Here is a 14,485-nt window from a genome sequence, read left to right on the forward strand (position 1 = left end):
GACAAAACAAAACATTTAAGGGCATCGCCATGAAGTAGATTATCGAACAATAACCTCCACCAAATAAACTCCATCCTTCCCCCATCACTCAGCAGCAGTGGAAGCAGAATAGAAAGCATCTCCCACAGCAGTTCGAGCTGCTGACATACTCAGACGTGACGGCCGAGCAGCAGAGAGGAACAGACGAGCGTGGGAGTGTGGAAGAAACACAAATGAAGCATGAAGTGTATACGGAGACAGAGGAAGAGGACGGCTCTTCCACTTATGAGCGAGCCGTCCAAGACGACAGCTCTTCCTCCTCACGACCAACTCATTCAGGCAAAAAAAAAAAAAAAAAAAAAAAAAAAACTCTCCGCAGCCCATAAAATGTCAGGTTACCGTCTGCGCTGGTCAGCGTCGCCTCCCGCTGTGACTCAACACGCTGCACGTCACCGCCGCACTTCACAACATGTCTCAGACGACAGACAGGATGCGAGCAAAGCCTCAGGCTGACCTGAAAACACAGGGAGTAAGAGAGGGTGGAGAACAGCCCCCCCTCCACAAATACTGCTGCCTAGGAGCCTTCGAGCAATGACTCTCACCTACATACATGCTGCTATCGGAGAACCACTCGGCAGCAGGTGAGGCACGAATTACACGAGACCAGATTCTTCTTCAGATGAGATTAACGCTGTAGAACTTCCCATCACTCTAGTGTGCAGAGTACAGGTATAGAAATGGTATTAAATCTTTTCAGCCTGGACTAGAGTGGTGGACTGTTTGAGGGAAAATTATTATTATTATTATTATTATTATTTTTATTATTATTATTATTCTACATGTGATTGAGTTTTGGACAAATTTTAAAAAAGGAAAGTTCCTGCATTTGTAAAAGTACATTTGCACCATCTTTTATTACCGTGACGTGATGAACTGAGTTATCATGCTGCGATTATGGTCAATTACTATGATTCCATTAATGCTGTGTATGAAGTTTTACTGATGTGATAATTAAAGACATAATTTGCGGCACTATTGTGATCGACGCTGCACTCTAGTGTTGTTGTCAGAGAACCTAATTATTAGACTGCCGTCCAAAAATCATATAGCTCCAAATACAACAAATCAAAACTCCAGATTAAATGAAACTGCGAATCAATTACCTGTGGTTATAAAGCAGTGGGTCGGGGAATTGTCAGCCATATGAACGAGGAGTTATTAGTCATTATTAGTCATATTAATAACATGTGGAACACATGGTTACGTTTGGTGACTTAATTGAGTCGTGGTCATCACAGGGAGGAGGTGGAGGTGGATGGGAGAGACGAGAGACACCGGTTAGCGTCCTGTGTCAGACCGTTGTTCAACCCACCAGCAACCTTTTTGTTTCTGTGTCTGAACCAAACAGCATCACATGATGATCAGCTACTGCTTCACGTCTATGGTGCAGATATGAGAACATCCACAGCGACCGGCTTCTTCGCCAAAGGATGTTGAGAATTTTTGATAAACTCGCACCATTTCTATTACAAAGGCAACCAATCAGAATTAGTCATCGAACGTTTTGCTTTTATCTTCCAGTGGTGTTTAGAAGTTTGTGAACCCTTTTCTCTACTTCTGCAGAAATACGACCCGAAACCTCCTAAATCAAGACGAGGAGGGTTAAACTAAGGAGACAAAAGAAATGACACTTATTTACCCTTTTGAAGAAATATGAAAAAATTTTGCATTAAACCAATTTTAGATGCCAATATAAGTTTATTGTTTCGGCATGAAACACAAAGTGTTGTGCAGCTGCAGCTGTTTAGAATCTTATTCTGCAGGTTTTTGCTAATACAAATGTAATCGTTCATAATCTTGACCCAATCACGATCTGAGGACCAAATCTATTTTCCATACTTCTACATATGTGATGAACGCTAAACCATAAATAGATAATCTATGGTGTCAATAAAAGTCTGTGTCAGAGTCAGATGGACATGTCATCTGGGGTCTAGCATGGTGATCTTTTTTGTTGAGACATCTTAGGTTGACCATGGATACAAAGGTAGCTAACAGACTCAGTCAGTCAAAAACACCTTGGAAACGTCCTTTGAGGAAAGACAACAGATTTAGAGTTCAACCGAGTACGAAATCTAACGGCGACAAGGCTGCGTGGTTTTATCTCCCCTTTTCCTGCAGCACACATGCTCCACGACGGACATAATCCACTTTAAGAACATCTGCACTGACGGTAGATCTGTAAAAAGGGAGGCGGTGGGAGATGGATCAGTCTGTGATGAATGAGCTGCAGAAGCTTTGACATTCACAAGGACAAAAGATGTTCAACTCCCACAGGAGAGGAGAGGAAGAGATTCTCCTGACATTGAAGAGGAGGAAGAGGGTGAGACATAGGAATGCGCTCGATAGCATTTGATTGCACCCAAATCCGGCTATCGACCCCAAATCCTTTCAAGTCCACTATCAAATCTTGAGCAGTAGATGAGAAAGATCCTTGCAAGGAATCAGATGCACAATGAGAGCTGCTGCTTTCTTGCTTGTTTATCAGGTTCATAACGACTTGGTTCAGTCTCTCACTGCTCTCATTGTGTCAGCAATCACAGGAATTCAGAGAAGACGCTTTTAAAGATTAACTGTCCACCACCTGCTCAAACAGGAGACCGACAGACAAAGCATGACGTGGATGTTAGGAACTAAAAACAAAAAGATTTCACTGGTGTGATCATTGTAGCCATCAAGACGGCGCTGAAGTCATGGTGTCACAGATCAAAAGGTCAAAGGTCAGGCAGCTGTTCCCTTAGATAAGACAGGCTTAATCTCCCCCCTGGGCAGAGTGTTTGATCTCGTGGCCATCGGGTTAATTGTGAAACAGAAGGGCAAAGGTCAACGCGTCTTCCCCCTTGGCTGCTCTCACCCAAAGGCGAGGTTTGTCCTTCGTGTGTGTCCTGAACCAAACTCACAATGGCCGTCAACAGAAGGACAAGAGACAGACAGTCCAAAATATAACGGCATTACATTTAGGTGCATGAAGGTTTTATAGCTAACAGATTGTAGAATCCATCCAACTGTCCACTCTCTGCAACTGCTTAACCTGCTCATGGTCAAGGGGGGGCTGGAGTGTATCCCATGAGACATGGTCCACCATGGACAGGTCTCCAGTTCATCCCAGGGCCACGTCTTTGGACTGTAGGAGAAAACCCACACCAGCACACCAGGGAGGACATGCCAACTCCACACAGGCAGGCTGCAGGCGGCAGGTGGATTCCAACCAACGACCTTCTAGCTGTGAGGCGGCAGTGCTAACCACTCCACAGCCGTGCTGTCCTGAAATCATTATTAATGATCCAAAGTTTCACGATTATAATTAGATGACGTGTTCGGCCTTTAAAGCCTTTGTGCAGCCTGTGGTGTCGTTTGTTATTGACCGAAAGTCCGAAAAATCTTTTGTGTGATTTTTTTAATAAATACACGAGGAATAAATGCTATTGTTCAAAAGTTTGACCCGGTGTTTGTTGTTAGATTAAAAAAAGAAAAAAAAAAAAAAACTATTGCAAATTTAGGAGGAAACAAGTGTTTTACAATAACTTGATGGATATTTAGCATTTTGCTTTTTATTGTCAATAAAAGTTCTGGAGTTGGACTAGCTTCTATTTCTTTAAGATCTACTTCATAAGATGGATGTAGACCTTTTTTTGGGAAACACACCTACCCACACACACACACACACACACACGTTTGTGATGTTTTCAGTAACAGAATTAATTATTAAAAAGATAAATTAGCATAAAGCACAAAATCTTCAATGAGGGTGATGGCTTCGCACAGCTTGATGACGTCTTCATCAGCAGCCGTACTAATGAATTGTCGCTACAATACCCCTCCATTAAAATCCACTATCCACCTTCTCCACCGTCCTTTTTTCTTTCTCAGAGAAATTACATCCGTGCAATCAGGACAAGACAGCAGACAGACACTTTGCTCTCATTGATTTGTTTCTTACAGAAAGTCAGCGGTTCCCTGATGTCATTCATATTTTCATGGCATTAATATGAAACGAAGCTGGATGTGATGCCCAGACTGAGATGCTGAGGTCACACTGTACCGACTAAGCACAGAAGAATTTTTCCTACGTTTGCACATCATTTGCTGGTGTGAATCAGCTGAGACAAGTCTGAGCAAAGTCTCAAGTCACTGAACTGATGGCTGCTATCTTTTTAAAAACAGGTCTAGCACTGTTTGAGACAAGTCCAAGTCAGTCATGGCTGCTCTAATGTGACACATGTCTGAGGGCGCCCTCACCAAACACGTTCAGTCTCGCTGAACCCAACTCTACTTTGTTTTCCCATGTGTTGTAGTTTCTTTGAGCAGGTCTGGACCCAGTCTCCATCCTGTCCAGACGCAGAGTTGGAACTGACATATTGTTGAGATTTTATTCAGTTTTGACAGATTACATTTGGACCTGTGAGTCTTTTCTGACATCATTTCTATACGTCCTGTCTCCGATTGGCTTTTAATCCAGACTATAGTTCTTTATTGAATGTAAAATTGACTTTGCTTTTCAATGATAATCATTTATTATTGTACGTAGCCCTGCAGAGTCAAAGAAACTATTGGAGAAATGGCATTAAATTATAACTTTCTTCGTTTGATTTCAGTCATTGACTTCACACAGTGCAGATGTTGATACAATGGCAACAATACTTCAATATTCTTGATTGAAGTCTTAAGATGGTCAGAACTTTTTTCAGAGCACTAGTGTGAGTTTGAAGTCACACACGACACACTGTAAGAGTGGGTGTGTGCACACAGCTTGGAGAGTTTGTGGTTCCTCCCGCAGGTTCCATCTTGGCTTCTGTGTGTGGTGGGAAGCTTCATCACCCAAGATTTTGAAAATGAAGTCACACTGCTTGTTCAGGACGTAGCTCAGTTCCTCCCCCGATTGGTCCATGTGTAGCTTCATTATACTTCTACCTGTACGTGTCCAGTGACAGTGACAAGCTCCACGTGGCGTCTGCAAGGCTTTCAGCTTGAAGGACTCACCTTTGGCCCACAGGTCAGGAGCTTTAGCGTTTTGTGAACCATCTGCTGCTGTTTTTAATCACAAGTTAGCACAGGGTGGTGTGATATTAGCAGGTAACACTTCGGTTTTCATGCAGCAGATCTTTGCACAGTTTGAACACGTGTGAAAACGGAGACTGAACTGTCTCTGAAGACCTCTGGAGCATCACAGACTCCAGTTCACTAAATGCAGCAGGCAACTGTCACGTGACCCTGACGTCAACCTTTAAGACATTATTTTACACTCGATTTCTGCCAAGTCCAGCTTTGGACTCTCTCTTATCCTAATTGGTATTTTTGTCCTCGTCTCACGCACAACAACTCTGCAGCTACAAAAACGCTATAAATAAATGGAGAAGGATAGAAGTGGGCAAATCCTCAGACGGAAGACACTAAGCTAAACTAAGCTTTTCTTCTGTTTTCTCCAACTTAGAACTGTCCCCGTTGGTCTGACTTTCCTGTCCATTTTATTTCTCTATTATTTTACTGTTGTGAAACACTTTAGTCAGCTTTTATCCATAAATGCATCCGTTTCTATAAAAAAACTAAAGCATTCATTGTCATAATTGTTCTGATTAGTAATCAAAGCTAATTAACCCATGTGGTCGTCCGACGCCCTCCCCTCAGCTGCCGGAGACAAGCCACAACTGTTTTTTTAATTATTCATTAACAAACCGAGGCGTCGTGCTGCTGGACTCTTGGATTTCCTCCTCTCTCTGAATATGAAACGATCCAGGAAGGTCCTCTCTGTTTTCATTCCTCCCTCTGTTATTTTCACACCACTTTCATTTTTTATTTAGTGTTTTTGGCAGAGCCTGCAGCGAGCTCATAAACACGACCTCAGTAATTCTGTCTCTCCCACGCAGAAATAAAAATATAACGCAGTAGTGTGAGCTACTGTCGCAGCAGAGCATCCTCCTGAACACCGGGCTGGGCTTAGACTGTGTGATACCCTGTGAAATGGATGTGCAAATATTATGTAAATGCACTGACAACATCTCACAGTTTCAGATGGAGGAGCTCACCTCTGACATCCTCAGCGAAGCTTCTGAGGAGGCAGGAGACGGTTTTGTTAACTGTAAAAATCCTCAGAATCAAGACCCTGATGATTTCTTTATATTTAAATCTTGACAGGAGCTAAAATTTGAAGAGGACATCGAAGGAAACATTACACTGCGATTGAAATCTATAGGGTTGATCTGAATGATGTGTGTAAAGCAAAGCTGCAGTTATTCAAAATACCTGACCTGATATGACTTTATTTAATAGTGACTTAATTATTATTTAATGAAAAAAGCAAGTGCATCATATAATGTGACTGTTCTCATGTAGAGTCAAAGTAAAACAGATTATTTGAGTTGAAAAAAATAAAAAAAATCCAATAATCACAGCCGTCACAATAATCCAGTTATTTTTAATCTTTTCAAATAAATGTGTTTTTGCCAATTTCAATTCGCTGTAGGACACGTTGCCCTAATATCAAACAGAGGGAAAACAACAACAACAACATTAACGGGGAAAATGAAATCTCATGAAGGAGCATGGTGCACTGTGGGAATCAGAAGTTATGGACGTGAATACTGCTAAACTTCCAGGTGGGGCCAACAGAGAGGACCTGAGCTGCACCACCTCTTCTCTACATCTGTGCAACAAAGCTAACGTCACATCTGAGACTTTCAGCAAGAGCTGGCAGCAACGCGTGGTACCAATCGGAAAGCTTCCTTACTGTCGTTACATCGGGAGGAGACGAGCTTGTGGCCTTACTTGAGTTCTCAGCTCCATCTCTACAGCGTTTGTATTTGGCCACTATAAACCAACCGCAGTCCGCCGTTGTTGTCTGCAACTGAAGATTGTGACAGCAGCAGCAGAAGCGTGAGGGAACCTCTGCGTTAGCACAATCTGGCCATCCCCCCCTCCCCCTCCCGCTCCCCACTCGCCACCGAGAGGCAACGCGGGCTAATTTTAGATAAGTGATGTCGGGCCTTTCTATCTTCATTAAGCTGGTCGGGCTCGTACACATACGCATGAATCATACAGCTCATCACTAATTTAGCGAATTGCAATTTGTCTGCTGCTGTGAACAGCAACGCACCCCCTCCAGATACGGTTTCCCTACATGCTCTGCACACAGTGAATTAGACAAGGCAACAGCTGGGATCAACTTTTTATGTCAATGCACCGCGAGAAAGGGCCGTCTGAAGATCAGCGGGATGATGAAGCTAATGAGGAACAAAAGCATGAGCAAGTTTTTGTCTACTAGCAAGTGGCAGCTTCACAGTTTGTGGTTCTAGCTTTTTTTTTTTTTCATATTTATTCAGGCCTGTCAGTCAGGTCCAGACTCAAAAAGTCTATCATATGTAACTAAACCAAAAATAAAAAATGGAAATATCAGTATGTTTGACCGGTATTTCCTTAACTACTTAACTGGGCTGAGTTCACTGTGAAACGACTCCAGGAAATAAAAAGCTGAAAGTTTTAATAACAGAAAATAGTTATTAAAAGTTTCAAGTTTCGACAAACTAATACGTACACTCTGCTTATTGCAAACAAATCTAACTTCTTATTAAAAGGGTACTTTTACTTGTGGTGGAGGACTTTTAAGGGACCATTTACTTTTAAAGGAGCTATTTTAAAAGGTGGAAGCTGTGACTCATGTCAGCACCTGGTTCAGGCTTTATTGAGAAAAGCAGGAGGAAATTATTCGATGTTGCAGGTCACGTGACATCAAAAGCCGATTCTAAGTAGCATGTGGTGTTTTCATAACTTTCCATAACTTGGAGTGAAGGTGAGCTCAGAGAATCTGTGTGCCCATAAAGTACAGCACAGATGGACTCGAAGTGAAGCAAATGCAGCAAAATTAATTCCTGAAATGTTTCCCCACCACTACTGAAATTCAGGAATCATCCATCCATTACATTGGTTTATCCATTACGGACTCACAGGAGGTTTAAGTACCACGTTGTAACAGACTCCACTGAGCGTTCACCTGTATGAGCCACCTTTAAAAAACCCGTGTGCTTCAGGATTTCAACGCATTTCTACTGGAAATACAGCTGCTGCTGAGCTTAGCTGATTTGTTTTACACTTTTCAGTGAGCCACTCACACACACACACACGCACACACACACACACACACACACACACACACACACACATAAATCCTCCAGATATCATCTCTATGACACTGTGGATAAAAATGTTAATTACAGACTGAGGAGGGTGCTATCAAATCCACTTCCTGTTTGGATTCAGTGTGTGGACCCATCTGTCGAGTCAGATAACTGACTGAATATACACACACATTTTGTCATCTCTCATATTTGACATCCAAGATTTCTTAGGATTTAATTAATTTACAGGACTAATCAGAAATGACATGGCAATTACAACTCGTACATTTTTTACATTTTAAATAAAGTTCTGTCTGTATTTGCAAAAGCATTGATAATGATACGACAAAGTAGTGAACTGACAGTGAACACATGACTCCTGACTTTCCTCGTGATCTGTAACGTCACTTGCTGGTGAAACCCTCATTTTGTCAACTGATTATTAGTCTTTATGTACATTTGAATGAAATGTCAGAGTTTCAAGTAGCAAAGCGACAACATTTAACTAGAAAGCTGTTGCAAAAACCACGAGAACTTCAGTTGCAACCAGACGTAAAGAGGTTAAGTTTTCTGAATGTTTACAACTGAATCTAAACTCTGGCCACACACACACACACACACACACACACACACTCACACACACACACACACACACAATCCTTCTAACATTTCACCTTAAGACACATGTACCATCACACTTTTTACCTTTATAACTTAAAAAAAAATGCTATAGGAGAAAAACATTTCAGGTTTCATGGCCCTGATCAACGATGCTTTCGTTTCAAATAATTGGAACATGTGCCTCTTAATGCTGCTAAAGCTACGAGAAAACCTTTGGACTAGTCGACTACTGGAAGACGTGGAGCTCACTGGCTCCACTGAAACAGATTTCTGTCAGCTATGAACCTGATGGCCACAGCTTAGTCACAACACACTCCAGAGCAGCAGCAGCGACTTCAGCACTTCACGAGAAATCTCAGCGCTACGGAGTTTTCTTACCTTGAACAACCGCAGGATGTTGGCCACCATGATCGACACGGAGCTGGCCGACGCACCGATGACGCCCACTACTTTATCTGGCTTGGCGAAGATTGGTGGTTCTCCATTAGAGCAGCGAACGTCGGAGCCATCTCTCTCGATTAGCGCCTGGACAAAGGTGAGCGACTGCTCCAAGGCGTGGGTGTCGCGGGAACACGTGTCCAGGATGCGCGCTCCAAGGGTCACGTTGGGTAGCAGCTCTGGGTCTTTGTTGATGAGGTCGATGGCAAACAGCATGGCTTCCAGTCGGTGGATGCCCTTCTCCTTCTTTAGCTCGCCACAGGGTATGCCCCTCTCACCACGGGAGTGCACAGGGAACAAACCACCCAGGATGATGTCGCCATCCACCCGGATGGAGTGGGCATACTCCAGCTGAGACTGGTGGGAGTCCCCCGTAATGGCCGGTTTCTGGGAGGCAAAACCTAGAAGCCAGCAGCTCTTTACCATCAACAGAGACAAGAAGCAGTGGCTGGAGACAAGCGGGGACTTTGAAGCCTTCGCCATTTTGCAGTGAGTCAAAATGCAGGGAAGGCGACCCGTGATATGATCGTGCGTTCAACAGACTGGTGGCGGCAGCAGCAGGTGGGCAGCGTGGCGAGGACGTGACAAGCCAGACCATTGAGGCCCCCGCCACAAAGGGTAGGATCAACCTTGGCGGGTCCTCCCACCCTACAAGCGCTGACCCAGAGGACTTCCTGTGGTACAGATTCCTTTCTCTGACATACCTGTCTGAGGCAGCCGAGGAAGTTGAGCTTTATGGTGTCAGCAGCTCCACTTTTACATTCTTCCAGAATCCTGTTGGAAATTCAGAGGAGAAAAGAATCAATGGGACATCAATAATCAACGCTGATGCCCAAGTTCTCTACCGCAGAACTGTGCTGCTAAATACCAAAAGAACCCGTCCATCAAATTTGCTGATGACAATAAACAAGAATGAGTCCCAGAGGAGCGAGCGAAGGGAGCTGACCAACGACTGCATTTATTGATTATATACACGTGTTAACGTGCCGATTATCTATCCTTCAGTCTAGGAAATTTTAAGAAAACGGCTGTCACAATTCCCCAAAGTCCAAGTTAATGTCTTCGCTGTAGAAGCAGTAAAAAGAATAATTGATTGAAAGATTATTTTTCCATCGACAGAAACTAAAGAACTACTTGTTTCGTGTAATTGTTTCAGCATCCATCCAAGTTTTACATTAATGGCCTGTAAATGTGCAGTGTGGCAAACAGATTCATTGATTAGAAATCGGACACAAACCTGATGATTCTTTTGCCTTTTACAATCAATGGGTTGCGTATGTGCATTAAAGTCAGCAAAGAGCCTTCGGTCTCTCACACACACACACACCTACATTTTTTAGGGGGTTGATTCAATCGGACTGTGGAGAAAATGAGGCTTTGCATCCAACACATTCACGCATTCTCAGATTCTCTGTCGGGGAAATTGAGGGCCACACTGACTGAGGCCTGCAAATCTGATGACTCCACTTTAGCCTGTGGGAGTTTTACGCTCAAAAACCGAAGTGTGAAAAACTGTTTGTGCTAAAAGTAGTAATGTTAAGCTTGAAGCAGCAGAACTAACTCATCAAGTCTTGCTTCACCAAACCCAAACCCACAATGGTCCCAAATGCAGCTTCATTACATCATATCACAACCAAATGTGCTTCTCCCGCTGCCACAGCATTTAAAACTGTTGAACAAATTTACAAAAATATTCAGACTGTTCTCAGATTTACTGAACACAACAGCCACATTTGCTTCAGAAAACGTTGTGTTCTCGATTAGTGGCCCTAAATGTAAAACGCAGCCACTTAAACCTCACTGATCAGGAGACTGTATCTCACATCTCCCTGTTCTTGGTGGAAAAACACCAGAACAGAGTTTTGTTTTATCCACAGTACCTGTTTATTTCCCAGTTTCATGGTTAACCAAAGGATTCATCTCCATTCAAGATGGCCTCCCATAATCTCCAAACAGGAAGTGGAACAGACCAACTGTTTTCATGGGGGAGGGGGGGTCCACCATCTTCAATCATGTCAAATCTTACTGGTTGGACTTTAAGAGGGATGGAAGATGGCAGCAATGCAATAGATGTGATGCCGGCTGCCATAAAACGCCAAAGATGGAAACAAAGACTTTAGAAGGTGAATCTTTAAACCAGAAGACAGACGTAGAAAAAGTTGTGTTTCAACATTTTTAGTGATCTCTGATCTCTCTCATAGTGTAGCAGACATTTGTTGTCATCATTAATGTTAAGTGCGACCATCTGGACTCAGACAGACTCCTGTGAAATATCTCAACTTTCTTGATGCACTGGCCCCTCATGTTAGAGAATGAATCATGGGTACAAGTTTACATTTTCTTTTTGTTAAATCACACACACACACCTGCTAAATAAATGGCAACGTGTTTGTTGCCAATTGGAATTAAACTGGACGTGTATGAAAATCCTTAAGGACGTTTCACCTTTCATGCAAAAGGCTTCTTCCCACCATGAGTCTTAAAGTCTGTGTAGAGTTTAAAATCCCAGTGACTCGGCACCTTGTGTTAAAACCAAAGAGGGATTTTAACTCACGGCTGGAAGAAACCTTTTGAATCCATTTGTTCCCCCCACCTCCACTTGATGTGCTGCTTATACCTGATCACATCAACACACCCTCTAAAAACGAGTGTTTTAGCTAAAAAAAAAAAAAAATTTGTACCAAAAATGTTTGTTGCTTTCACTTAATTTCACCAAACTACATGTAGAGAGAGAGAATTACAATTTCAAATAGAAATAAATGCATTTTTATTTTTCCGCCTAATCACTGGCATTATAAACAAAAGTTTTTAAGACACACGTAAATAACTTGTTCCAAATAGTTGTTTTTTTTTTTAATAGAGGAAAAAGCTCTAACTCCCCCTGGCACGAATAAAAAGCCGTCTCTGGCTTAGCAAACTTCACAAAGGGCACTTTATTAACCTTATCCACTGAGACAAAGCAGGATACAAGCAGCACTGTGTGTAGTTTGTTAGCTGGTGTTGTCCTTTAATGATAAGACCACTAGAATTATAGGCTGGACGAAATTCCAATAATTGAATTTCTTTGTAAAGCAAATGATTCTCACCTTTATAAATATCTGTGCCACGTACAGCAGGTCCTGTAACGGACCGGAGGAGGGAAACTGAGTTATCAGGTCCATATTATTAAGTTACTACAACTTCAATTTACATGACACACAAACACCTGTAATTACATGATTATGACGCATGACAGTATATTTTTAAATTAAAGTGTGCTTACGTCACTAAATTTGTATTTTTACCCGTGATTACTTTTTAGAGTGCACCCACTGGCCATATTCAGACAGTCACATGTCATTCTAGGTGCTCTGTTATTCCGTTTTTCAGGAGAGTCCTGGAGGAGAACCTGGTGATTGGGTTCAGAAGTTAAATAAAACAGGTTGTTACACTGAAGAGATCGTGTCTCCGTTTAGTCTGATGGACTAAATATGTACTTGGGTGACGATGTGTTCAACCATCACATGTGGCTGCAACAATCCGCTGTCCACACACTTTTGGCCACAGTGCATTTAAACAGGATTCAGTGAGTTCTTTCCTTTGTGTATAACGTGTGTGATTGGATGATCTGCTGCCGATAGACCCCAACCACACAATCACCTACACATACACCCCTCCTCAAACATCCCACACACACACACACACTTTACGGGTGTGAGTCTGCGTTGTCAAACAATCATAAAGACGTGGGCGCGCGTGCACATGGACTTCACTTTTGCACGCACACTGAAAAACTGCGAGCGCGCGCACACACACGTTTTACCTGCAGATCTATTATACAACGCAAATCCTGAGGCGCGCGCACTCGCTAATAATAAGATGCACGCGCACGTGGGTACAGATAGACATATTGTAAAACGCACGAGCACAAATTACATGCTACAGGCGCGCACGCGAGATCGCAGAGGCATCACGAAGTCACGCGCATAGAGCGCACACACACACCCCGTCTGACTCCGTCGTTTTGATCCAGTGTGTGAAACGCACTTCGCAAACGTTGACGGGCACGCGCACCGGCACGAGCCCAAGTTGCATTCCGGCAGAATCAGCTGAAATCTCAAAATCCTGAAACTGATCTGGAACCAGCTGAAACACAAACCTCAGGTCCGCTGGCAGCGACGGATTTAGATTTACTGACCGGTTTTACGCGGAGTGAGGACTCGGATCTCCGACACGGATCCGTCCCCCAACAGATCCTAACAGTCCTGGTGAACACTGGTCTACGTGTTCTGACCCTTCAGTTTCAGACTCAGTTTTAAACGTCGCGGTGTGTTCAGGTACCTTTCTCCGCGCAGCAGGACTGGACCAGGTGTTCTCTCTGCCGGTGTCAGGGGTCAGCAGCCAGATGTTTGCCAGATGTGTCCCGCTGTCAGTCACATCAGAAAACCTGCGACATCCATACACGATAAAGAAAACAGAAATCCACTTTTTATTCCAGAGCTGTTGGTCCTGAGCCAGCACGCGGTAAATTCCTCTGAAGTGGGTTCCTGACGCTCTGGATCACCTGCGGGTGTCGGTTCGACTCCTCCCCGCTCAAACCGGCTCTGACGCTCCGGAGTCTGGCCCCCTCTCCTCTCACAGACAGCGCTCAGATCGGGCTGTTTGACACAGTATAGACATGCTCACATCACGGTCTCCCAGAGGACCCGAGACACGGACGCGCGAATTTATCGGAGCTCTCCGAAGTGCGCGGTGCGGCGCGGAAAGTCCTGCGTCACAGGAGGCTCTCGAGCTCATCACACCAGTCGACTTCAGGATGGGTGTCCGGGGTGTCTCCTAGAGTTACCCGGTCACAGAGCTGGTGTCAGGTCTGAGCAGGGACAGCATTGTCCGGGTCTTGGGGGAGAGGGAAAAGTGCAACCGGACAAAAATGAAGCAGTGAGCAGGAGCGTGTGGGCAGTTCGTGCAGTAACAGATGAAGTTAATGAGCTTCATCACGCAGCCCGACAGTGGGAGAAGAAGGGGGGGTTGGAGATGCACAGGTGGAGACAGGATGCCCCCAAGCGGACAAACACCGGGACTACACACAGGGCGCTGCTGCAGCTCCTCTCTCAGTGGTGTAAGAAGAATCGTTCACTCTCCAACCTGCTTCCTCAGGCTCTAGCTCAGAGAACAAAACAACAACAAAATCCTCCTGATGATGTCACCTGGAGGAGTTCTGGAGGGACAGGTTGACCAGGACTGCAAGTGTGAGCAGCCACGTCAACATCTGAACTGAAATAAATAGAAGAGACTGAGCA

At 43.9% G+C, this 14,485-nt stretch overlaps 1 protein-coding gene across 4 annotated transcripts in view; it reads right to left on the bottom strand.

Annotated features, from left to right (window-relative positions):
• grm8b (glutamate receptor, metabotropic 8b) overlaps positions 1–14,302 on the bottom strand; it is a 95,576-nt gene extending 81,274 nt beyond the window's left edge. For 2 of the 4 annotated variants that reach the window (XM_067493311.1, XM_067493309.1), the window contains exons 1-2: positions 13,527–14,302; positions 9,147–9,980 (exon numbers count right to left, since the gene is read on the bottom strand). In XM_067493311.1, coding sequence (XP_067349412.1) covers positions 9,147–9,689 — 543 coding nt within the window. In that variant the 5' untranslated portion in view covers positions 9,690–9,980; positions 13,527–14,302. Of the gene's footprint in view, positions 1–9,146; positions 9,981–13,383 lie in introns of all 4 variants that reach the window. The other 2 variants (XM_067493310.1, XM_067493312.1) reach the window with 2 other exon arrangements.
• Between the last annotated feature and the right edge of the window lie 183 nt (positions 14,303–14,485).

The sequence above is a fragment of the Channa argus genome, chromosome 23, assembly GCF_033026475.1.
Source record: "Channa argus isolate prfri chromosome 23, Channa argus male v1.0, whole genome shotgun sequence".
NCBI classification, from domain to species: Eukaryota; Metazoa; Chordata; class Actinopteri; order Anabantiformes; family Channidae; genus Channa; species Channa argus.